This window comes from Panthera onca, chromosome B1 (assembly GCF_046562875.1).
Source record: "Panthera onca isolate mPanOnc1 chromosome B1, mPanOnc1 haplotype 2, whole genome shotgun sequence".
Classification (NCBI taxonomy): Eukaryota; Metazoa; Chordata; class Mammalia; order Carnivora; family Felidae; genus Panthera; species Panthera onca.
In genome coordinates, this window is record NC_138342.1 from 190,558,984 (window position 1) to 190,585,128 (window position 26,145).

Sequence of the window (26,145 nt, forward strand, 5' to 3'; positions counted from 1 at the left end):
TGGCAATGTTTAACGGCTTCATTGGTGTATAACCAGCATATAATAAAGTGAGTGTGTTTAAACAATACACTTTGATAAGTGCTGACCTGTATATACCCACAAAACCACCAACATAATCAAGATAAAGAATATATCCATTATTCGCCTGAAAGCTTCCTCATGCCCCTTCGGGGGCCCTCCCTTCTGCCTCTCCTCACTACTCTCATTTCCCAACGTGCCTGGAAATTTTCGACTAGATGTTGGCCACTGTGAATTTTACACCATTGGTGCTGAATTCTGATGTATTCTTTTAAAGAGTGCTGGGCTTTAGTCCAGCACAGAGTTAAACTGTTTTAAATAAACGTGATCTGTTCAAGGCTCGCTTGTGGTTTTTGTTAGGGCAGCTCCAGAGCAGCCTTTAGTCTTAGACTAATGTGGTCCCACTACTGAGCTCTCTTTCTACTGCCCCAAGGCGTATGAGGTCTCTCCATTCTGGCTCATAGAACACAAATTATTCCGAGCCCTACGAGCTCTGAGAATTGTTTGCCCTACTGCTTTCCTTCCCCATTCTTGTCATATTTTATACCATGCTTAGCTCTCAGAGATTTGAGGAGATCACACTGGAAGGCTCCAGAGCTTTTTCTTGTTCCTTCTCTCTCTGTAGCTCCTTCCTCGCTAGGATTCCCAACAATTCCAGACGCTTCCACCTCGCTGAACTTTATTCTTCTGTTTCTTCAGCTCAAGCACACAAGTAGACGATGTTTTAGACCTTCTCCCTCCACTGGAGATGGTGTGATCTCAGGGCTCACCTATTCGGTTTCACTTCGGTAAGAGATTACAGTGCTCAACTGCCTGTTGTCCAGTGTCTGAGAGCAGCTGTTTTATAGATTTTGTCCAGTTCTTTAATTGTCAGCTGTTAGAAGCCAATTCCTATAGCAGCTAATCCTTCCTGGGCTGTAACGAGCCATTTCGAGCTTTTTTTTTTCTTTTGCATTTTATTTTTTTTCAATATATGAAGTTTATTGTCAAATTGGTTTCCATACAACACCCAGTGCTCATCCCAAAAGGTGCCCTCCTCAATACCCATCCCCCACCCTCCCCTCCCTCCCACCCCCCATCAACCCTCAGTTTGTTCTCAGTTTTTAAGAGTCTCTTATGCTTTGGCTCTCTCCCACTCTAACCTCTTTTTTTTTTTTTTTCCTTCCCCTCCCCCATGGGTTTCTGTTAAGTTTCTCAGGATCCACATAAGAGTGAAACCATATGGTATCTGTCTTTCTCTGTATGGCTTATTTCACTTAGCATCACACTCTCCAGTTCCATCCATGTTGCTACAAAGGGCCATATTTCATTCTTTCTCATTGCCACGTAGTACTCCATTGTGTATATAAACCACAATTTCTTTATCCATTCATCAGTTGATAAACATTTAGGCTCTTTCCATAATTTGAGCCATTTCGAGCTTTTAAAGGAGATTTGTGGGAGGGGCGCCTTGGTGGCTCAGTCGCTTGAGCGCCCGACTTTGGCTCAGGTCATGATCTCACGGTTTGTGGGTTCGAGCCCCGCGTCGGGCTTTGTGACGACAGCTTCAGATTCTCTGTCTCCTTCTCTCTCTGCTCTTCCCCTGCTAGTGCACTCACTCTCTCTCTCTCCAAAATAAAAACAAACATTAAAAATGTATATGTACTAAAAGATAAAAGAGATTTGTATGTTTCCAACAGCCTACAAAATATCTCCCTTTTGGACCTATCTCCTCAATCTTCCTTTCTCTCTCTAAAGGCACAAGATCTAAATCTGGTGTCCGATTGGCTAATCTCAAATCATGAAACTCTATTTTCCTACGCCTTGAAGGAGCTCTCTGATTCCGGTTCTCTGATAAAGTAGAAACGGTTAGTACCATGTCTCCCGCTCTCAACTCTAGAAATAAACATGCACATGAAAATGCTGAAGATTACAAAATGCATATAGTATAAATATGCTATTTATTTATGTGAACACATTAGGTCAATGTGCTTATTGTGCAAGTATCAAGAAAAAGTATCAGAATATAAGTACTAGTTTGAATACATGCATTGTAGTATCTTTATCACATACAGTTTCACAAACCTGAACTCCCACGGCCTTTCAAAAATGCGAGAATGAGTTTCCGGGCTTTACAGAATCATTTAAAATTGATCACTTACGAATTATCCTTTTCCTGTCTGCCTGTGACTACATATTTTCTCATAAAAGAAGTTAACTGCATTTCATTTTATAAATTGCCGTCAGCATTACGGATGTAAGAATGTTTTTGAGTTAAGAGGGAGGAGATTGAAGGTCAGGGCCAGAGAGGCTGAGACGGTAGTTCATCTGGGTGAGAAGAAACGAAGCCTCTCCCCAACAGCACAGTGTCAATAAAGGATTTCTTTTCAAGTATATATCGCTTTGCTTGCTGGATGGCCCTGTCAAAGCTAGAAAAGGAGACCAAAATCCTTAGAGAGAAAGAAAGAAAATATGATGAAATCAATGGATGTGACTAAGTGTTCCAGAGTCACTTTCCTCAAGGTGTGAATACGGTTTTCGAAAAAAGCACTCCTAGGTTATGAATTTTAATTACTTCAGGTTCCTAGCACGTCATCATAGAGACAACTATAACGCGGTTCTTGCATTCAGTAGAGTCCTCCTGCCTCCTTTTCTCTTTCAGTCTGCTCTCTCTCTTTCTGAAGGAATGTGAGTCAAGTCACATCATTCCTTTCGCTCACGATTGAGACCGGTGTACTATTTTCTAGCCCAGCACCGACTGCAATGCAAATTCATTTCTGAACATCCTGAAGGAACGAGAGCCTTGCCTAACGTACGGGCTGGTGCCAGAGGCTTCAGTACTGCTCCAGCTCCTTCAATATCCGGTAAATCACAGCTGGAAGAACTTGGGACGTACGCTAAGTCTTAAATGTAGCGTGAGTATAAAGACACCTCCTGTGTCGGGTCGAAAGACAAGCCTTATCGGCAGCAATGTACATTCGCAGAAGGCATGTTTTTTCTTCATCTGAAGCACACCGCTAGGATTTTGGTGTTAGTTACGTCGTTAGTTAAAGTGTAATAATTCGATGTTCACATGAGTTAACTCTATCCACAGGAAGGGACAAACTGAACTTTAACTGCCATTCTTATAAATCTATGCACAACATTACAAACAGGTAAGATGAGAGACGACTTTTCCGAGTCCATCACCGCTGCTAAAAATAATTCAAAGTGAATTCACGTTAACAATGTGGGAGTAAATATATTTGAGAACAAAATATAGTACACAGTTTTTAACAGAAGTGGCTCACTAACCAGCCATGTGTTTGGAGTGGAGTGTATATAATTTAACTAAAGGGGCCTTATTTATTTATTTATTTATTTATTTATTTATTTATTTATTTATTTTTGCAACAGTAAAAGTTTGATCACATAATATGTTATAGTGCTCAATAAGTTTCTCAAATGCATTTGTATTTCTAGGGATTTTCTTTTACACTTCTAACATTTTATTTCACTTTAATAAACAACAGTCATAATTTAAAATTCACCACCTATTTTCTCCACCAAATTTTCATCAACTCTCACCTATATGTAACTGGGAATATAAGTTTTGTGTGTGTGTGTGTTTATATGTTATTATTAATTCCAGTGCAGTTAATATACAGTGTTATGTTAGTTTCAGGTGTACAATATAGTAATTCAACAGTTGCATGCATTACTCAGTGCTCATCAAGACAAGTGGACTCTTAATCCCCATCACCTATTTCACCCCTCCCCTCTGGTAACCATCTATTTGTCCTCTGTAGTTAAAAGTCTGGGGTTTTTTGGTCTCTTTTTCTTCTTTGATCATTTGTTTCTTAAATTCCACATACGAGTGAAATACTATGGTATCTGTCTTTGTCTGACTTTGCTTAGCATTATTCTCTCCAGATGCATCCATGTTGCTTCAAATGGCAAGATTTCATTCATTTTTTATGGGTGAAAAAATATTCCACATGCACCATATCTTCTTTATTCATTCATCTATCGATGGCCACTTGGGCTGCATCCATATATTTGCTATTATAAATAATGTCGCAATAAATATGGGGATGCATATATCTCTCCAAGTTAATGTTTTGTATTCTTTGGGTAAACACCCAGTGGTGCAATTCCTGGATTTCTTTTTCTATTTTTCTTTTTTTTTTTTTTTAACTTTGAGGCATCTTATAAAAAGCTGGCACTCATATACATAAACTAACGAGAACTTAAACTCATCACACATTGACTTCATTTACTAGCTTGACTTGCTAGTCAATCTTTAGCTTCACTGACTTTGGCTGCTATCTAAGGAGATCCTCCCTTGTCTGGATGATTTAAAAGCATAATTTGTCAATAAGCAGCTCTTATTTTTCCTTTAGTAACAGCAGGGCTTACATCTACTATGAACGCTGCTTCTCGTTTTGTCACTTCAAACCCACCTCTCTAGTATTCTCCATTGACGCAGGTTTTGGTAGACTTCGGAAAGCTGGTCTTACTCGAGGCTCCACACGTTTCATGGCTTGCACAACATAACGGCCTGTGAATCCTGCTGCGGCGACGGTCAGTCCAACTGCGACCGCTGTACTGGCAATGGCTGTGGCTCGGCGCCCCGGGCTCCACGTGGAGTGCAGTTCATCCCGGTCCAAAGCCACAGCCACCAATTCCACGCCTCTACCAGACAGTGGGGTGGCCACCACCAGTAGGCACAGAACCTGTTTTTAATTTTTTTAGAACCTCCATTACTGTCTTCCACAGTGGCTGCACCAGTTTGCATTCCCACCAACCCTGCATGAGGGTTCCTTTCTTTCCATATTCTCGCCAACACCTGTTTCTTGTGTTTTTGATTTTAGCCACTCTGACAGGTATGCGTTGACATATCCCTGTGGTTCTCATTTGATTTCCCTGATGATAGTGATGTTAAGCATCTTTTCAAGTGTCTGTTGGCCATCTGGATGTCTTGTTTGGAGAAACGTCTGTTCATGTCTTCTGCCCATTTTTGAATTGGATTGTTTGCTTTTTTGAGTTGTACAACTTCTTTATATATTTTGGACACGAACCCTTTATTGGATATGTCATTTGCAAATGTCTTCTCTCATTCACTAGGTTGTCCTTTAGTTTTGTTGTTTCCTTTGCTGTGCAGAAGCTTTTTATCTTGATGTAGTCTGATAGTTTATTTTTGCTTATGTTTCCCTTGCCTCAGGAGACATATCTGAAAAGATGCTGCTATGATTTTTCTAGGATTTTTATGGTTTCAGTTCTCCTATTTAGGTCTTGAATTCATTTTGAGTTCATTCTTTGTGTATGGTGTAAGAAAATGTCCAGTTTTGCTCTTTCGCATAGAGCTGACCAGTTTTCCCAGCACGATTTGTTGAAGAGACTATCTTTTCCCCATTGCATATTCTTGCCTCCTCTGTTGAAAATTAATTGATCATATAATTGTGGGTTTATTTCTGGGCTTTCTATTCTGTTCCATCGATCTATGTGTCTATTTTTGTGTCAGCACCATACTGTTTTGATCACTACAGCTTTGTAATATAACTTGAAGTTTGGAATTATGACACTTCCAGCTTTGTTTTTGTTTTTTTCTTGTGTCATGATTGCTTTGGCTGTTCAGGGTCTTTTGTGGCTCCATACAAATTTTAGGACTGTTTGCTCTAGCTCTCTGAAAAATGTTGCTATTTTCATAGAGACTGCATTAAATGTGTAAATTGCTTGGGTAGTTTAGACATCTTAACCATATTGTTCCTCTAATCCATGAGCGTGGAATGTCTTTCCATTTCTTTTTGTTGTCTTCAATTTCTTTGATTAATGTTTTATAGTTTTCAGCGCACAGATCTTTTACTTCATCGATGACGTTCAGTCCTAGGTATTTTGTTTTTTTTGGTACAATTGTACATGGGATTGATTCCTTAATTTCTCTTTTTGCTGCTTCATTATGAGTGTACAGAAATGCAACAGGTTTCTGTATACTGATTTTGTATCCTGCAACCTTACTGAATTCATTTATCAGTTCTGGTAGTTTCTTGGTGGACTCTTTGGCATTTCCTATATGTAGTATTATGTCATCTGCAAATGGTGAAGGTTTTACTTCTTCCTTACCAGTTTGGATGGCTTCTATTTCTCTTTGTGGTCTGATTGCTGTGGCTAGGACTTCCAGTACTATGTTGAATAAAAGTGTGTTTAACAAAGGACATCCTTGTTTTGTTCCTGACCTTAGGGGGAAAGCTCTCAGTTTTTCACCACTGAGTCCAATGTTAGCTGTGGGTTTTTCCTATCTGGCCTTTATTGTGTTGAGGTATGTTTCCTCTAACCTACTTCGTTGAGAGTTTTTACCATGAATGTGTGTTATGGAGTATAAGTTTTTTAAAATATCAGCTGAATTTAAAGTTTTAGTTTGTACGAGATATTCCATTCTCTATCCCAAGAAGGCTATGGTCTAAGTATCTATTATGAATAAATTAAATAGTATTTTTTCCCAGTTTTCTGAGAAATAGCTGACTTCCCTGTAGAAATAATAAATTTTGCAGTAAAAAGTTTTTACGTTCCTCTTCCCAAGAAAGATTTTCTCATACGATTAAGTGACACCTCTAAAACTCATGAGTATATTAATAAAAAGCACGAACTTACTTATTTCACCATTTCAATAATGAGGAATAAGATGTCGAGAAGTACTATTATCCCTTGACCAAGGGGGAAAAGAAAACCCAATCATCACCAATACCTATGACCTAAAACAGATGTTTTAGATAGATGTTCCTAAGCACCTAGCTCCCCAATACTTGACCAACTAGCTCTAATTCAGTAAAACAAGTGCACGACATCTACTTACACCATTACATCAAGATAATGAAGCATGAAGCTAGTGTTTGGCTATGCCTGAACACCTGCTGGTGACCAAAAATGCAGGCAGGTACTTGAGACCCCAAAGCAAGGAAGAGTTAGTTCATTCATGAGTTATTATTTCTGTGGCATCAGCTTGTGACAGGGACTAACAGACACAGGGATTTCTAAAGGGGAGGCAAGCCAAGAAGGGCCAAGTCACCAAAATCTAGGAGACTCTGCCAAGTCACCCATCTACTTCCAGATGGCGGGGGCATTCCAAAAGGGCTACCTGGCCAAAATGCGCACAAACAGCAGAGTGAGGGCACCATCTGTTTCACAGTGTTCAGACCACGACAGTAGCAGCATAGACCACAAGGGCCAATTTCTGTGGGAGTGCTTATAAAAAGGCATTTACACTGACAGGAAGTGTTAAACTATTCACCAACGACAAAGACGAAGACAGTCATTTCTGATCTCCCACATTCCAGCTGGTTATTAATGTCTTACACCCTCTTCTGGAGGGAAGCGCTTTCTTGAGGCGGGCACTCCCTTAGAGCTCATTTTTGTGGCCTCACAGTGATGAAACGTATATATGAAATACAGACTGTTGATAGTAAGAGTATATCAAACCTGGGGCAAGATAAGCTTTTTTTTTTTTTTTTAAATATATGAAATTTATTGTCAAATTGGTTTCCATACAACACTCAGTGCTCATCCCAAAAGGTGCCCTCCTCAATACCCATCACCCACCCTCCCCTCCCTCCCACCCCCCAAGATAAGCTTTATCTAAGAGGGCCAGCTGCGTTAGAAGACAGGTCTGGGGAATGTGACCACTTGGGGTCTCCCCCAATTCCAATGGGACTTCATTTCCTTCTAAATGCTTATGTGGATGAGATATCCTACATGCTTTTGCTTTTAAATCTTTTCTTTGGTTTACATCTTTCCTAAAAGGAAAAAATGGAACACTATTCCTCTTGCGTAATATTCCATTTACAACGTGTTTTACAAAGATAAGAACTGTGAAAAACTGTTAAAATTTCAAAGGGCAATCATAAGTGGTAATTTCCTGAGAAGTGCATAGCTCAAGTGAGTGCTGAGGTTTACGAAGAGTAAATTGGACAAAATATCCCCATTTCCATTTTTTAGGTAAGGTATCTAGCCAAGCGGATCACAGAAATGTGTAGACACAGGACTGAGGTACAACAACAAGGCATCTGACCAGCCATCGCATGATATTCTCAAGAAACGTACAGAGGAATATGGCGGGCTGACGGAGTAAAGGGTCAGTGATACGCTGGACGGATGTTTATGGCAGAACGACACAGAACACTTCTATTAATGATTTCATAAATTAAACCAAGAAATCCAAACTGAAGGGAGATACAGCTTCTAAGAATACAAAGTGTTTTCACACTCTTCCTCTGAGAACAAATAGAAAAGTTGTGAGAAAAAACAAAACAAAACAAAACATCTACATGAAGACATTGGAGAACTACCAAGGCAGCAGGAATTTGTGCTAAAGACTCAAAAGGTAGGGAAAGCTCATAGGCAGGATCCAGACTAGGCGATGTTTTTCCTTTTGAAGCATTTGTGTGTACAACAGAGAGGCTGAAAAGGTGGGAGAAGACAGTGACTGAAGCCACAAGTACAGAGCTATTATTGGTCCCATAGAGGTGAGAGGTTCAGGGGAGAGATTTGGAGTTTGACCTCAGTCGAGCAGAAGGGGCCCTCATAAACGTTCTCAAATTTCAGTTGGGATTTTGAAGAGCTCTGCCCTAACACAAAGGGTAGACGGGAAATAGACCCGCTCTTAGAAGAAGAATGAAGCCCAGATTTCAGATAGCTTGACCCGAGACGGATTTATAATTATCGGCCCCTGGCCTAACTGCCCATGAGAAGCAAAACTGAATCGTCACTGCAGGATGACAAGATCATCCCAAAGTTCAAATTATCCTTATACTTCTTCATTCATAATATATGACTCTTAATAAAAAGTAAGCAGCGATACGAAGCTTGCCCAAATAGTGACCAAAAGTCATGAGAAACAAACAGACCACATTGAAGAATCCAACATACAGGAAATCTAGACATTGTATTAATAAAGATGTGGAGCTTAAAAGCAACGGATTATTTTGTTCAAAAACCTACATATCAGTGCGCAGAATGTGGGCAAGTAACTAGAAATAAAAAATACTCCAATGGAAATTTTAGAACTGAAAAAGACACAGTGGAGAATTAAGCTGAAATCAGTTAAAAAAAAAAAAAAAAGGTAAGAAAATCCTCAACTGTTTAAAAATTAATACCCTTATATGAGAAATCATAAAGAGTTAGAAAATATTTTGAACTGATAATAAAAATACAAAGTTCAAAACCTGGGGGATGAATGCAAAAGCTATGTGTAAAAAGTAGTTTAAACCTTAAGGGCAGATATCAGGAAATTAGAAGGCCCGAAGCCCTTCGTCAGCAAGCGCTAACGTTGAAGCATGTGTTTTCCGACATGGCAAGTCCTCTCCGAGTTTCACAACAAATGAAAACGTGTACTTACGTGCACCAAAAGATATGCATCACAGAAAGGTATTTTTTTTAATTACCGGAAATCGGAATAAACGCTAACGTACACTGGTAGTTAGACGAGATACAGAAATCAGGGTGTGCAGACAAAAGTGGGATGCTTTAACGCAGTGAAGGCTAACGTGGATGAATCTCGAAATGTTCCTTCAAGGGAAGCCATTCATGATACGTACGGTAACATTCCCGTTTTACAAAATCCAAAGCGAGCGAGCAAAAAATTCCCCTACCATGCTGAGGCGGCCAGTGTGACCTTTCGGGAGAAGGACAGCGTCGATGCAGGGACGCAGTGGGGGCTTCTGGAGTCATGATAATAATCTACTTCGTGACCTACGTCCTGGTTGCATGAATGCAGTTACTCGACGAACGGTCTTTTAGACTCCAAACATCAAGGATACACAAGGTCTGGCCTTAGCAGCAGTTTGGTCAAAAAGATTTAAGGTAAAAGATCAGGAAACAAAGCATGAGGCAGTGTGAGGAACGAGTGAAGTGTGACCGAGAGAAGGGATGATGTGGGAACACGATTTGTGGGCACCTGTAAGTACCAGCTCGTCCAACGGGAGGGCAGTTACCCTCAGCTCTGGAAGACGCTTTCCAGCATGGTCAGGGAAGGTTACAGAGACTCAAATCTTGATTTAATATACTAAATATTCTAAGTCTATTGTAATGTCACATTAGTGTACATTAAATAAGTACATTTAACATACTGGGTGCGCATAATACACGTAACACGATGTAGGTAATAACAATCGCCGAGTAACGGAACACCCGGTCTCTCCAACAAGGACGGTCTCGGGCACTGAACGTGGTAACAAAGGCGGAATGGCTGGCTTCCAGGAAAAAGTGGAGGACGTTCCTGCCAGATCCCTAAAGCCCTCTCCGTCACCCTCAGATTCGATGCCTATGTTAAACATAGAACCATGATGGAGAAAAACCTTACCCTTAATCGCGTAGTGGAGATCTCCGCTTTTAAAATATCGGGATCGTACTTAGTGCTGGATGAAGATCCTGAGAATACTTTTCAAAGAGAAAAAAGAAAAAAAAAAGAACTTTTACCAGTTGTAGAACTAGTCCTCAGCTGGGAATTTACAAACTCTAAAAACAAGATTTACATGCTTTTGTGGATACTTACTTTATAACTCCTTTATTGTCATTCATCAGACACCTAAATATAAAAAGTAGTCTTCAAACCTTTATACTTTTTTTTTAAAAAAAACTCAAGAAAGAGGAATGCCTTAAAGACCATGGAGCCTACTGGTTTCTGGATTTCACACCTATGTGCGAACTCTCAGAGGACCTTCCTGTGCACACGATTTGTCAGAGCTGTGCGTTACCCAGAAACCGGTAATTTAAGCAGAACTTCTGAGCCGCTCACATCAAAACCGCTTCTTTAAACAAACCAGCTCCAGGCGATCCATTTCTGAGATGTAAGCGGGTGATCGACAGAAAACTTCATTCCAGCCAACAGTTCTAGCTCCTCCCGCTAAAATATTGTACAAGAGCAGCAAAGGGGGCCGAATGATTTGCCTTGACCCGCAGAGGTAAACATTAACTCGTAAATAAATAAAAGGCAATCAGGCAGAGGAGTGAAAACCACCAGGGATTGATGATCCACAAATGAGGGAGGGACTGCTGCCTGGACGGAGGGGAGGGGCCTTGCTGAGAAGTCTGCGGGGTACCCTCGCCCTCTCTCCTGGCTTCCGGGGACTTTTTCTGCCTAGGAAGGGACAGGCCTCAACAGGCAACTCCAGCGAAACGCAGGTGGCCTTCTCTTAGCTACACTTTGGTCCCCATTCTCACAGTCTGAACAGCCACACTGCACTTACAGCTTGTGTGAGAACTTGACTTCTCCTTATAGGCGTCGTTTAATCGTACATATTCATCGAGGGCCAGGGCCAGTCTTTGCTCCTTCACGTGGTACAGCTCCTTCTGTGTCCTGAGAGCATCCTGGGCCACCGAGAGATAGTCCTTGAGCATCTTCTCCTGTTCCCCCCTCCACTGTTTCCGTGGATCTTCAATCTGTGTGGTTTCTGAAAATACACCAGGTGGGTTATTATTTAGAATTTAATGATTTTTTTTTTTTTTGGATTATTTAAGCTTTAAAAAAAAAAAAACAAAAACTTACCAGCTTTAAGTCTTATATACTCTAGGCAGTTTGTTGGTTATTTGTGAAGTGACTTCTCCAGAAATCTGATACAAGTTTTATTTATCCCCAGGGCTCCCCACTGTCCACTCCCTTTCAGATCGTTAACAGTTTATCCTCACTGGGAAGCCATCCTACACCAAGTTGCCCAAGTCGGCTTCCTTAGCTGGGGTCCCGCCATTCCTCTCAAGAATTCTCTGGCTCCCCAACACCTACAGAATAAAAGCCAAGCTATTTATGCCAGCATTCAAGGCCCTGTGTGATCTGAACCCAATCTGCTTCCCACGGTGCATGTTTCCATTTACTTAATCCGGGACGCCATGTTGCCCCCTACCTCAGCGCTACTCAGAGTCTCTGCGGGCAGACTACGCGGGTCCACGAACTCTCTTATGCGTCCACTGCAAAAAGTGGAGAGGTCACGAGGAAACATTTTGAAATCTTCATAGCAATTTTATACAGTTATTGTATAGTGATGACTCTAATAATATTGGGGCTTGCATTTTCTACTTTTTTTTCCCTTTTTCAAGGAATTCATTTTTACTGTACTTTACAGAAATATCTGTCATTCCACAGTGGGTGTGACATTTAAAAACAAGCCCAACGCAGAAGCCAAAAAGCCAAACCAAAGCCTGGTCCTGGTTGAAGAACACTCTACGGCCCGGTTCTTGGTTCTGCAGTTTTGGATACTAGAATCGCCCAGAGAGCTCTTACAAAAAGAAAATCTCAGCCCATTAGAGTTTCTGTGGGTAGAACCCAAGCAATGGCGGGTTTCAAAGTTCCACAAGAGATTCCAACGAACCCCTCTGCAATGGCCCACACACTGCCTTCTCCATGAAATTATCCAAACGATCCAATCTCGAGCTTGCCCAAACTTGCCCGCCCTGCCTCGCCCATTCCTCCCCACGGAAACTGCCAAGAAGGCTCTGGCCAGCGCTCGCTCCTCCTGCCTCCTGACCGAACCAGGGGCTTCCCCCTGTGGCCCTGCAAGCATGGACAGGGGGACTGTGGTACAACTTCCTTCCATGGCACCGACCTCCCTGGGCTGACAGGCAGTCACCTCTATGAATTAAATCAGTTACCGCCAGAACAGGTGTGTCAAGACGGGTCTGCCGCTGTATGAATACGAGAACCTGTTCCTGACCAACTAGGACGGGAAAATTAATTTGTTAATTTGCTGGAATGTTCCATGGCACGTGCTGTTTAAGATGTTTTGCGTGTGAAGCCCAATCTTCCGGTACCCCAACTCAGTATTACCGGTTGGCCCCGGAGGCTGCAGTAAGTCAAAACCCAGACGGTGATATGAGGGGATCTGACGTGGACCACGAGAACCTCTAGGGGCCAGGCTGGTTCTGGAAACGTCTAACTAATGTGGTGTCTGGGGATAAGGGATAAGGGATAGCACTAAACTGGAGTGGTTCAGCTATGACCCCCGGGTCCCCTAGGGCTTAGAGAGGCTTTGGATGATTTACAAAATGGCCTGAGTTAGCCAGACACATTGCAGCCACTGACTCGGGCCTAGAATCTTTGCTTCACAATCACTGGTACAAAAAGTTGAGCGTCCTCTAAAGTAGTATTTTGAACGCTCATTTTGCTTTAAAGTTTCGTTTGGTTTATTTATTTATTTTTTAACATTTTCTTAATTTATTTTTGAGACAGAGAGAGACACAGCATGAACGGGGGAGGGGCAGAGAGAGAGGGAGACACAGAATCGGAAGCAGGCTCCAGGCTCCGAGCCATCAGCCCAGAGCCCGGCTCGGGGCTCGAACTTGCGGACCGCGAGATCGTGACCTGAGCCGAATCCGAGAGTTGGATGCTTAACTGACTGAGCCACCCAGGTGTCCCCTGAGCTCTAATTTTTAAAGACGTAAATATCCCAACATGCAAAAGAGGCATATTTCATGTAATTATGAGAAAAAAACCATGCTGGAGTCAATGTCTAAAGAGATGTAGGAGGGGACAGTCCCGGTTGGACAGCCCCTCCAGCCCAGAATCCTCAAGGACATCATCACGGTGGGGCAGCCCAGCCACCTTGGAGAATAAGGAGAACGGGCAGCTGTCAGCTAATTAAGAGCCTAAACTTCTCTTTTTTCTTTCTTTTTTTTTACATTTATTTATTTTTGAGGGACAGAGAGAGACAGAGCCCAGGTGGGGGAAGGGCAGAGACAGAAGGAGGTACAGAATCCGAAGCAAGCTCCAGGCTCTGAGCTGTCAGCGCAGAGCCCGACACGAGGCTCGAACTCACAAACCGTGAGATCATGACCTGAGCTGAAGTCGGAGGCTTAACTGACTGAGCCACCCAGGCGCCCCAAGAGCCTAAACTTCTCAATTGACGATATTCATTACAACTCAGGTCTCCGGCTATCCAAGCATTTCCAACATGTAAATGCCATCTGACTCAAAGTCCAGAACTCATCCTCTAACGAATGGGAATTTATGGTCTTAGAAAAGTTTTCCCCATTGTGGATGACCTGTAATAATCCTCACCTCCTCATATTCCTGCCCCTTGAATACGGGCTAGACCTAGTAATCTGCTTCTAATGAGTACGACAGGGATGGCACTTGGGACTAGATTACAAAAGGCCGTGCGGGCCACCTTGTGCGTGCCCTCCCTCCCTGGCTCCTGGCTTTCCTTCCGTGGTGAAGCAAACCGCCATGTTGTAAGCTGTGCTATGGAGAGACCCACGTGACAAGAAATGAGGGGGGCTGCTGGCCCACAGCCATCAAGGACCTGAATCCTGACAACCACCACGTGAGTGAGCGTGGAGGCGGATCCTCCCCCAGCAAACCTGGCTGACACCCTGAGGACAGACAGCCTGTGACGCGGCGAGCCAGAGGATCCCGCGAAGCCTTGCCTGGACTCATCACCCACAGGAACCGTGAGGTAATAAATGCATTGTGAGCCGCTGGGTTTGGGGGTGATGTGTCCCGGTGAGATATATAACTAATAAACTACACAACTAAAGGGCTGATACAAAAACAAAGTGCAGGCGAACAACTTGAGATATTCGTAAGTTGCAATAGTTACAGGAAGGTATGTACCCCGAGTTCTCCCTCAGTATCTTCAGAGGTTTCGTCTACTCGTATTTTCTCTACATATTGGGGAACTGGTGTAGTTTCAATAAAATACCTGTCGATGGCTAAATTGCCACAAAACACTGAAAGTAACGTTGACATTTAAATGAATAAAGTGCAATAATAACAATAACAATAATAATAATAATAACAGTAATAATAAACGATGAGCATTTATTTGGATAGATCAGCAGAAACACTCCAGTAGGCTGGTTTAAATACTATATGCTACAAGGGCTGCAGAGGGAACATTTACATTTCTGAAATGCCATCCAAATCAAATATGAGCTACAAAGAGGGTTCCCGAAGGCACCTCCGAAGGCTTCATAAAGCAGGATCGTGCTTCATCTCCATTGGCTGTATTTGCTGAACGGACTGTGAAGAATTTTTATTAAATGTAAATACTAAAAAAGTGCATTATAAAAATGTGGTATGTTAGCGTTAAGACCCGGTGACCCTGGGAAGTCACTGTGTCAGAATGCTGTATAATTTGCATGATGTCTGCGAAAACGTCACGTACCTCGAGGGAACGGACATGGCGTCAGTTTTAGATGTGGGACTTTACAGACAGAGAACACGGTTGTGAGTTCTAAGAGCTTTACCATGGAAGATCACATCAGATTCTTGAAAGGAACGTGATTTCTGTCTATCACGCCTATTTCTGTCCTTTCTGTCGTGCTCGGGAAGAATGGATGAAACAAACATGAGTAGCTTTCCTTGTCTTCCTTTCTAGAAAATATCCGCCATGCTTATTATCTGTTGTTACTTCTGCAGACAAGTGCCGACCATCTGCTACACACAACAGGGAAACAAGATGCTCAGGCATGAGTCCCTCCTTCCAAGAACTTACAAAATACAGAAAAACTTCTGACACATGAATTAAACACACACACACACACACACACACACACACACACACACACACACAACTAGTCTGTGCAGTAAAAAGTGATAAAAGCCTTGAGAGGAGAATGCGGTGCCACGGCCGTTTAGAGACACAGGGTTTTCTCTGGTTGAAAAGGAACGTTCCATGCAACAGGCAGTGACGGAACCGGGTTTTGGAAGGTTCCAGACAATGGCCCCTCAGGACTTGGCCCCTGTTGACTTTTCCAGTCACCTCCCTAGACCCCCACAAAGACACACACCAGCCTTCAGCTGCTCTGAATTTCTTTCTTTCATCAAGCCCTGCTTTCTGTGGCCTCTCTAGACTTCGGCTTTAACTTGTGGTCTCTCTTCTTCCGGGAAGGTATCCTTCTCCCAACCCCCAAACCCTACCCCAGCCCCTCTTCCCCCAGGCCCGGTTAACTCAGTCATTCTTTGGGTATCAGCTCAAAGCACTGTCTCTAGCAGCCACAGCGACACCCTTCAGGACATCCGAAACAGGGCATTTTTACGTGTTCTCCTTTGTTCTGCTGGCCCGATGGGTGGTTCTTTCCACATGCTAGTGTATTTTCTCATTTCTTCCCCCATACTCCAAGAGCCTGTGGTTTCTTGAATACCAGGGTAATAAACATGAAACTCCATCTGTAAGCGATGGCGTACCACAAAGGTTCTAGGCAAGGCCGGGAAAGGATCTCGGCTGCATTTGAGGAAGAACGTCTGACAGAAATGTGAGGTCCTATCATCTCTGCGCAACTCAGCACTAACTCTACAGAAGAGTCTGTATAATTGCGCAGCAAGTTTTTTTGATAAAAGATTATATGGTAAGTGAAAAGAGCTTATAAAACCGTATGCATACTACTCCCACTTGTGATATAAAATTATATTTAAAATTCTGTGTGTCTGTTTGTAGTAATATGAAGTCCGGAAGGATACACACGAAGAGACTTAGAATACTTAGTTCTCTTTGGGTGGTGTGAATACGGACAATACTTTTCTTCCTTTGATTTACCTGTATTTTCTATTTTTCTCCTATGCACGTGCATTACTTTCACGCAATTTGTTTTTTTTAAAAAAAGAGACAGAAAGCAAAGGCAAAGGCAACGAGGGTCTGAATTAGGAAAATGACAGTGGAAAAGAGGTTAGAGGAGCAAATGTGATATTACATTACAGATAAAAGTTCTATAAGAACTGACAAAACGATTCTACTTTTTTCAAGTTAATAATCATGAAGACTATAATGTATCAAAAAATAATAATGTCAAAGGGAAAACAGAAGAATCCCATTTTGTACTTGTTTGTTTGCAAGTTTTGATGACAACAGATGCAGCAGTGTCCTATAAATGAAATGTCTGACAAAATATTAGGACCCTCAAAGCCACAAATAAAGGCAGAAGAGTCGTTCACACGGGAAGGGCAAAGAACAATCGTCCGGCAGATAAATGACAGCACGCTGGGGAATGAGGGTGAGGTCACATCTTCGGGGAGTGACAAGATACAGGGACTCTCAATACGTGGCAAATGAGGGGAGAGGGGGAACAGTCTGCAGGAAGGAAGGCTACAGGTTCAGGAGGAAAGGCACGGTCACCTACGCCAACCCTACATCTGGGTGGAAGGAAAGGACCGCTGCGACTGAGAAGAGATCCCGGAAGTGAAATATGTGGATTATTACAGATCAGTGATACTGACAACTGTTAGTTACTCTCACTAAAAACGAGTATCATTACCACTGAAATCCGTTTTACTCGCATGTCTTAAGTACCTAGAACGCTTCTTTATAAAATATCCTGACGGTTTCCCCTCCTAGGGAAACATAAAGGATAAAATAAGACACAGATGAAACAGGAGGGTCCCAAATTTATTTCCCTTCTCCTAAAGGAAACAGCTCCACATAAAACATCGCCAACACTTGAGGAATTTTCATCAAATTTCAACACAACAGGTGTGGCTTCGCAACTAATCCAGAGCAGTTTGGCTCAGCTAACACGGAGTAAGCGCACGCTGTCCGGTCTCTCCTACTGGCCACAACTAAAAACCGACGACAGCAGAACAAAACAACAAGAACAACAGCGACAATGTCCGGAAAGCAATCAAAGCAAGACTCGGCACAGTAAGTAAGAGCAAGGAGGATCGTGGAAGGAAACTGGAACTCGCAGAAGCATCACATGGCAGTGAGTCCTATCTTGTTGTTTTACACATCCCTCACCTCTGGTGCTTCCCATACCCCCAGGTACTGCAAATGGGTGCAGCCCGACCCCGCTCTGTCTTGTCGGAGGACCGGCAGGGAGAGGGGGCGCCGAAGGGCGCGTCTCCCACGACCATCCGGAGAAGCCCGGGGAAAACGGGCCGAACCCCGTGGCGGCCAACGGTGGTGGCGTGGTCCCCCCTGCGCCAGCTCGTCTCCTGTCCGCTCTGTCCTGAGGAGCGGCCGGCAGCGTGTGGCGAGGCTAAGGCCACAGAGTACCTGCTAGAATGCCCAGACGGGAGGCTCCACAGAGCCAGAGGGCATGGGGCAAGATGGCAGAGAGGAGAGTTGGGAGAGTGTCTAGGTCGGCCCTTTTTAAATTCGGTTATTTGCTTCTTAGTGTGGATGTCCAGGAGTTCTGTGTCTGGCCTGGATATGGCTTCTCTGTCAGATGAAGGCACGAATATTCATCCACGATACCGTGTGCCATCAGTATCCTATTCCTTAAAAATATGCTGAGTGAAAGATCCCATTCACGGAATCAAATGTACTCAGTGTACGTGAGGTCCTGGAACACGCAAAACTAACCCATCCTGATAGAAGTCAGGACGATCCGTAGCAGTGGGGAGGGGGGTGATTGGAAGGGACAGGAAAGAACTTAGGGGGGTGATCCGCATCTTGACCGGAGCGGCCGTGACAAAAGATTTATACATTTGCCACAATTCACCCAGGTGCACTTAAGAGCTGTATATTTTCTTTTATATCAATGAGACCTCCATTATCAAAAGAAAGACAAAAACATTAAGGCACAACTCTAAAGCTACTAAACGGTGATCTATTTCTGCTTCTAGTGATAATATCAAAACCTTATAAACAGTATTTCATAATTACCTTTCCATTAGTTACCAATGTCCCCCACCAATATCCATAACCCCCACTCCACACAAACCCACGAAAAGGTGGATTCTATCATAAAACACTTAAGGCCTAAAATACTTTTATTGTCAAGGTCAAATCTTTTCCTTCTAGATACTTAACAGTGTTACACAGAAATGGTATTAAACAGCCAAACAGTCTTCATTTCATTTTTTTTTTTTTTTGTAAATAAAGAGAAAATAATGCTGAAACTATACAATGTCAAGACACAACATATGTGCGGACCAGCTGTTATGAGAAGATAATACCATTTGTTCCCTAAACTACTTCACGGGACTGTCTTTAAGATTAATGAGATAATGGACCAGATCCTTTTTAGTGGGAAAACTACTTGCTGTGGGTAATTTGGGCACTTTAGGGCACAGTGAGTCCATCAGGCCACTGGGATACGATTATCGCACTAAAGCAGAATGGTAAATTTAAAAACCTACATTGTAATAATTGAGTTTTTAAATATCCACGGTGGTGCTTTCTGAAGCACAGCATACACTTGAAATGAACTTGAGTTTCTTCAAAAACAAACAGAAAACTTTTAGCGTGTGAGTTAAACAACGAGCTCTTCCGTCCTTCTAACATTTAAGAGTTTATCCTTCTACTAGGCACCCAAGGTTAAAGAAATGAAGATACAGGCACTGTCCACAAGAAGCTCACAACTTGGTGAGGAGAACACACAAATCAATAAGTTAAAGGCCGTTTGCCACGTGCTTTCCAAAAATCCCTAGGTACCTGGCACTGTAGAAATACCCGGACCGGGCACCCCATCAGAGGGGGGGGCGGCGGGCACCTGCAAGGAGGGCTGGTGCCGGAGAAGGTCTGTGGGAAGCAGGGAGGTCTGGGCAGAGGGGTCGAGAAGGATGTGGCCAAAAGGGAGAGCCGAGGGGCTGGGCCGAGAGCGCTCCGGGCTCGAGCCAATAGTTGCAAGGAAGCTCCCAGCACAGATGCTATGTCTCCGGTGTGGGGGCGGGGCAGAGGCAAGGAGGCAAGTGGAGGCCTGTGGGGGCAGACAGGAAAGGGCCCCGTAGCAAGGAATCAAGTAGGTGCATCTGGAACTCTGGACAAGGCTGAAGGGACAAACCTGGCAGCCGTCAGTCTCGGGAAGTAACTGAGGTCCTCACCCCAGGGGACCCGCAGGCTGCACACAGAAGCCCAGGGGCAGGTGACGAGGGACAGGCAAAGGAAACCGGGCAAGAGCAGCCAGGTATGTTAAAATAAATAAATAAGTAAATCCCAGCAGAAGGTACTGTGAAATCCAAAGGAGTAAAGAGCAAGAGGAAATAACCCACAGTGACTCTGTCGGATGAAGAAAGACGAGACCCCGGTGTGGCCTGGATCGGGCCATTTGTGGGGTCTCAGGCGAGCTCAGCAAGGGCAGTTTCTGTGACACGACGGAGAACGAAGGCCTCACGCAGGCCGTGGCTTTTGGGAAGCTTCGCCGAGACGGGGAGAAAGAGTGGGCCACGGCCGGCGAGGGACTTGGGCTGAAAGACGGTTTTGGGTATGAATGAGTGGGGTCGGGGGGATCCGGCTGTTATTGGTTTCTTCTGGTAGTTTTGGTTTGATTTCATTTTGAGAGTTTCCAGAGTTTAAATACGAAGACAACAGAACCACTAGGTAAAGGAGTGGAGGGAGGAATTTTTAAAACCAGAAAATGACGGGTAAAGAAACGAAAGAGGGGAGGAAGATGGGATATAAAAGTTATTAAGAGGGCTCCTGGGGATGGGGGTGCAGGAGAACCTACCGAGACGGGGAGGAAGCCCCACAGGTGGCCCGTGGGTAGCGAGAGGGAAGCCGAGGGCGTTCATCTCCTCGTTTGGTACCACGGGAGTTTAGTTTTGGCGAGTCAGGGCAGGTAGGCTTGTTTCTGCTTCCGCAAATGTTCTTTAAAGAAGACAAGCTAAACTCGTGTCCGTATAAAGTAAGGATGCGAGTGAGATTTAAATAGTTACGCATTCCAGGTATTCCACTGACCGTTTATTTGTCAGAATTTTACCAAAAGTAGTCCCTTCCATCGTAACATTAAAATATTTGGGGGTGACTGGCTGGCTCCTTTGCTGGAGCACGTGACTCTTGATCTTGCGGTTGTGAGCTTGAGCCCCACGTTGGGTGTGGAGATGACTTAAAAAAATAAAATCTTTAAAAAAAAAATAACATTCAAATAGTTAGATGTCAGTCACTGATAAGCAACAGAACCCACTTACAATAATACAATCAAGGAAGGTTTGGGGCGCCTGGGTGGCTCAGTCAGTTAAGCGTCCGACTCTCAATTTCAGCTCAGGTCATGATCTCACAGTTCATGAGTTTGAGCCCCACATTGGGCACGATAACAGCGCGGAGCCTGCCTGGGATTCCTTCTCTCTCCCTCTCTCTCTGCCCCTTCCCCACTCGCTCTCTCTCAAAATAAACGAACATTTTTAAAGAAGAGAGAAGCGTTTACTGAAAGATACAAAAATGAAAGCTAACCTTAAAACCCACAATTATGAATTCTTCACGGACTCCGGGGCAACTTTCAGGGAAACATCTCTCTACCCAAAAGTCGCACTTCTTCTAATGACACAGAAAAGAGACAGCGGCAAAACCTGCACAAACTGTCACCTGCACTTACACTGAACTAACGTGTGCATGAAAGCTGGTTCCCAAACTATACGCCCCAGATCACCGGCTGTCGGTGTTCACTGGAAAACTGGCTTCACTCTCCCGTGTCCTCGCTCCTTTCAATCCCTCCATCCCATCGACCTGTGTGAGGCTCAGACAAGTTTCCAGCCCTCAGGCCTATCCCGCGACAGGACTCCCTATGCCGCCTGCGGGCCCGACACGGTGGAACCCACGCTCGCCTCGCCATACTTCCTAACTGCCCTCTCCTCTGGCTGCTTGGCGGCCACTGGGTTGTGGGGGAGCCTTCTCCCCGCCGCTCTCGGTGGTCTCCGGGCAGAGCCCCTCCCCGTGGTGTGGACTGCTGGAATGGGGACCTGCATCCCGACCGCCCTGCAATGGAGCCTCCCACCAGATCTCCTGGGGGCACCAGGCCTTCTCCCCCAGCTCGGCACACGCCCCCACCTTCAGCCTCTGCAGGCGCCGGGCAGGAGTGGAGCAGTTCTATTAGTTCTGGAACCCTTCCCCGTTGTCCTGAGAAGTATTTGCACAGGTAAAGAAAGATCCTGACAGGAAACCAGTGCCGATCAGACAGAAGTGCTGTAAGCCTATTCTGTATGTTTAACATACGGAGGTTTCTAAGAGAGAACTGTTATTAATACGGGCGTTTTGTGTCTCTTCAAGACTTCATCGTACACCGACACAAGGGAGGCTGCAAGCCACCACTAATAACCGGGCATCAAATAAGATACTGCTGTTCTTTCAACTTTTTATTTATATGTTTGAGAGGGAGCGGGGGAGGGGCACAGAGACGGGGAGAGAATCCCAAGCAGGCTCCGCACTGTCAGCGAGGAGCCCGATGTGGGGCTCGAACTCACGAACCGCGAGATCGTGACCTGAGCCAAAATCTAGCATCAGACGCTTAACTGACTGAGCCACCCAGGCGCCCCAGATACTCTTCTATAATATTATTCCTAAAGATATTAAAAAAGAGTACTACATTATATAAATCTTTAGTGCAACAGACCTATGAGAAATAAGTTAACAGAGTACAAACCATGAGGTATTACTCAAAACCCAGAAAAATAAAAGGGTTAGTTTTCAAGTGAAATAAGCAAAGCGAGTACCAGTATCACACGTGTCCACCTGAAAAAAATTTTTAAAGGGGTGGATAGAGAGCCAAACATAAACACACACACAGACATATAAAAAATACCCCAAGCATGTGTTTCAAAAAGTTGTTCATGTTGGGCCGTACGCACGCCCAACTCTGTCCGTGGCAAGGACGAGAAATAGAGGAAACCCAGTCCGAGGGGCGGTGGTGACGGGACAAGGCAAATGGCTCATGGTCTCCACAGGCCTCTAGACCTGTGCTCGAGAAACTCCCCTCCTACCAGGTAGACACGTACACGGACAGACAGATTCGTTTCTCTGTCTCTGCCCCCATAAGCCCAATTCTATACGTGCCCCAGCTTGCAAAACAGGCACACGTGTTAATGTTAGTCACTGACAAAGTGGGGTTTACAATAAAGAAGTTCACTTTGTAGAGGGTTGATGCTTTTGCATGATTCTAGATGGGGGGGGGGGGGGGGCGGGGGGGATCACTGTTCTGCTATGTTTACTTTTACCAAAATGGAAAACTTACTGTTGACGTGATCGATGTAGTAGACACCAATCTGTGGGTCAAACCCTGCTTCCCATCCCCACGGAAGTTCATCCCCAACACAATCGGCAAACGACAAGGGCTTCGTTAACCTACAACAAACCAGAATACACGTACAGGTGATTCTTTCCATCAAACCACGTGTGTCAACATTTAGTTACCCTCCCCACAAGGGAAGACATGTCTAGGCCGCACTTCCCTGCTGTTCTTGATTGTATCTAGAGTGGGCACCGCTGTGTCTGGAATCTCAAAGGGGAAAAACAAGGGTAAAATACAGAGACGGACATCCAGAAAAGGAGCAGTAAGTCATAACATCCTTTTCAAAGTTCACAGCTTCAGACTGGGCGGTAAATCCATACAAAAAATAAATACGGACTATTTTATTTTAATTTTATTTTATTTTATTTTGAGGAAAAGAGAGCGAGTGCACACACGCACCTGCAAGTGAGCAGGGGAGGACAGAGGGAGAAGGAGAGAGAGAATCCGAAGCAGGCTCCAGGCCCAGGGCGACCGTGAGATCATGACCTGGGCCGCTTAATTGACGGAGCCACCCAAGTGCCCTGAATAAGACCATTCCAAGCTGACAGTAAGGACGCCTGGGCCCTAGGCTCTAGCTCTAGGGCTAAATGGCTATCTCAGTACGAAGACGATTTTGTCTCAGGATTCAAACGCTGGCATCGTGGAAATCACCATACCAGCAACCCCAAGACAAAGTATGCATCAGCCCACGCTAACTTTAGATTTAGAGGCTCCTACATAAATTAACGGAACACTTCCTTGGTTGTGAGGTCCGCTATGAGTTCTCCTTGATGGGAGGGACAAGTTTATTTCCTTTTTGTAAGTATCTTCTACATAACAGTCACTCAACACGAATTTTAATGCAAACGCACAAGGTATTTACGTATCGATGTGATGTCACCTTTTGAAACTGCCTTACACTTTCTCTTTAAGCTTCAAAATGAATGGGGAAACTTACAATTTCTTAAGCAGGTTTCAAACCTGATCGCGGGTTGATCTTTCTCTCTCACTTCCTTCCTTTTTGATTCTGAGCTTCTCCTTGGCTGTCGGTCCACCCATGGGCAGGCTAACCCTACAGACTAGCGAATGCCCCGTTCCTGGGTGGCCAACATGAGTTGGCACACCTTCTGATTTAATGTATTAGCAACACCAGCACAAGGCCTACACACAAAATCACCCGGAGTCCCTTTTATCCGCGCTCGCGAATATCAACCATGTCAGAGCTCAACTGAAACGGAGCTCGTTTCCAGAACCTCATCGGTCATCAGAGTAACAAACTGTGTCGTCTGCACCCTTCAGAACGCCCTTCAGGAACAATATGAGCAGGAGGGAGACCCTTTCTTCCCAGGCCTGGCCTACAGGAGCCTCCTCCAAGGACATAAAATACCAACGGATGAAACGGAGGGAGTGCCTCCTTTCCTCTCAATGCTCCTATAGCATGAAATCTGCATCCGGACAGAGCTCCAGGGACACAGTTCTTTGAAACCAGGTCAGCTGGCCGAAGTCATAATGAGAACAACCAGCTGTGTCACTGATTCACTACGAGGCCACCTTACTGGGAGCCTCTATCTACCTCAGTTTCCTTCTCTTCCAAGCGGTGACCACACTCCCTTATCCTCTCCCTGCAATTTAACCGCCTCCTAAGATTGAGGTGAGATAAAAAAGGAATGAAATTAGGACACTGTTGAGGACATGGTAAACGGTCAACAAAGGTTAGAGATTATCAATACCAGCACAACACGTGAGTTCTCTCATTCGTTCTTCAGAGGGACGGAGTCAGACTCTGGTTCTCAAAGTATAGCCCTCACGACTGGCAGCATCAACGTGCAGGCACCGGTCAGAAAGGACAAATTCCTGGGCCCTAGCAGAGGCCTAGAGAATCAGAAACTCTAGGGCCCAGCAATGCATGTTTCATCGAACTCTCCAGGCAGTTATGGAAAATCTGGGAACCACTAGCTCAGGAGGTAAGAGCTTGAAATCTGGCACCAGAGACATGGGTCAAATTCCTTGTCTGCCACCTACTTGCTATACAACCTACGGCAGGTTGTTAACCTTAAAAAACCCGTTTCTCAATCTTCCTTTCAAGGTGGGTGGATTACGAGGTTTAAATGAGACCTGACTAGCATAATGCTTGACAAACGGTGAGCTTCAATATACATCAGACATTATACGTTAGTGAAGTGAGCCTCGGGCAACGTGCCCGAATATGGCAACTCGCCATATTTCCTCTGCAAACCTGGAGTCAATCTGAACCCCATCTGAGTCAAAAAAACTGTGCTCTTGGAGCTGTGCTTAAATTCCATCTCAGATCATAAACCGCCCAGGAAAAGTGACCAAGGAATTAGATACTGTATCAAAAAATCTCCATACCATAGGAAGTGGCCTTGTCTTCACCCATTGTAAGACTGATCTCTGTCTACCTTGATAAAGCGGATTATTAGATAAAGCCCCTTGGCCAAGTTACCTTGCATATTATTCTGTTCTCTTTACCTAACCCCTTTTATCAATGCCGTCTAAAACGCACACACATCCTAAAGAAATGAATAAGACCCAGAAATGACAAAAGAGTGGTATTACACAAATTTTATCCTGGTACCAAATCAACATGTTTAAGCATGAGGGGGATAGGAATATATTTATCACTCGAAGAATGAAAAGTCACAAAAGCTTCAGAACATGGGTTATGATTACAAGTTATGGTAATTTGACTACACTTGGAAATAATCCAGTTTCTCCTATTAATTGTTCAGTAGAAAATAAGCATTTTATTAACTGTCACTGTTCTAAGACTAGAATTACATCTATAGGTACACATGTAATTATGAGCTCAGTTAAAAATTCAGACGTTTCCATCCTCGGGAATTTTAACATAAAAGTTATTTGCAGTGTTACTTGAAAAATCAATCAGATGCTTTACATTCTGTACCTGGATAGATAGCTATCTTTTCTCCGCACTCTATCAGTAAGTAAAACCATTAAATACATATTTGTAAATTTCAAAATTTTGGAATGTAATCCTTACCCGAATTACAAGATACAAATAGAATGACATTCTCAGATACCAAACAGAATTAAGCACTCAATTATGCTGTTATCCTGATAATGGGAACATATTACTATGGCACAGTAAGAAGTTAACACAAAACAAAAAGAAGTCACAGGTGCATTCCAAAATCAGAAACAATATGACTTAGAACAAACACAGTAAAGCGGAAATGTTGATTAGTTTCCAAACTTCTTCATCTTGTTTTGGACAAGGAATCTCTGAAA

The 26,145-nt window shown here is 43.9% G+C and overlaps 1 protein-coding gene and 1 pseudogene across 6 annotated transcripts in view; both read right to left on the reverse strand.

Annotated features, from left to right (window-relative positions):
- Window positions 1-26,145, reverse strand: part of WWC2 (WW and C2 domain containing 2) — a 210,100-nt gene that overhangs the window by 86,310 nt on the left and 97,645 nt on the right. For all 6 annotated transcript variants that reach the window (XM_081795646.1, XM_078445265.2, XM_078445268.2 and 3 more), the window contains 3 exons: window positions 22,840-22,949; window positions 11,217-11,420; window positions 10,331-10,407 (listed from right to left, as the gene is read on the reverse strand). In XM_081795646.1, coding sequence (XP_081651772.1) covers window positions 10,331-10,407; window positions 11,217-11,420; window positions 22,840-22,949 — 391 coding nt within the window. The remainder of the gene's footprint in view (window positions 1-10,330; window positions 10,408-11,216; window positions 11,421-22,839; window positions 22,950-26,145) is intronic.
- Window positions 1,126-7,465, reverse strand: LOC132691508 (mitochondrial import inner membrane translocase subunit TIM14 pseudogene; annotated as a pseudogene).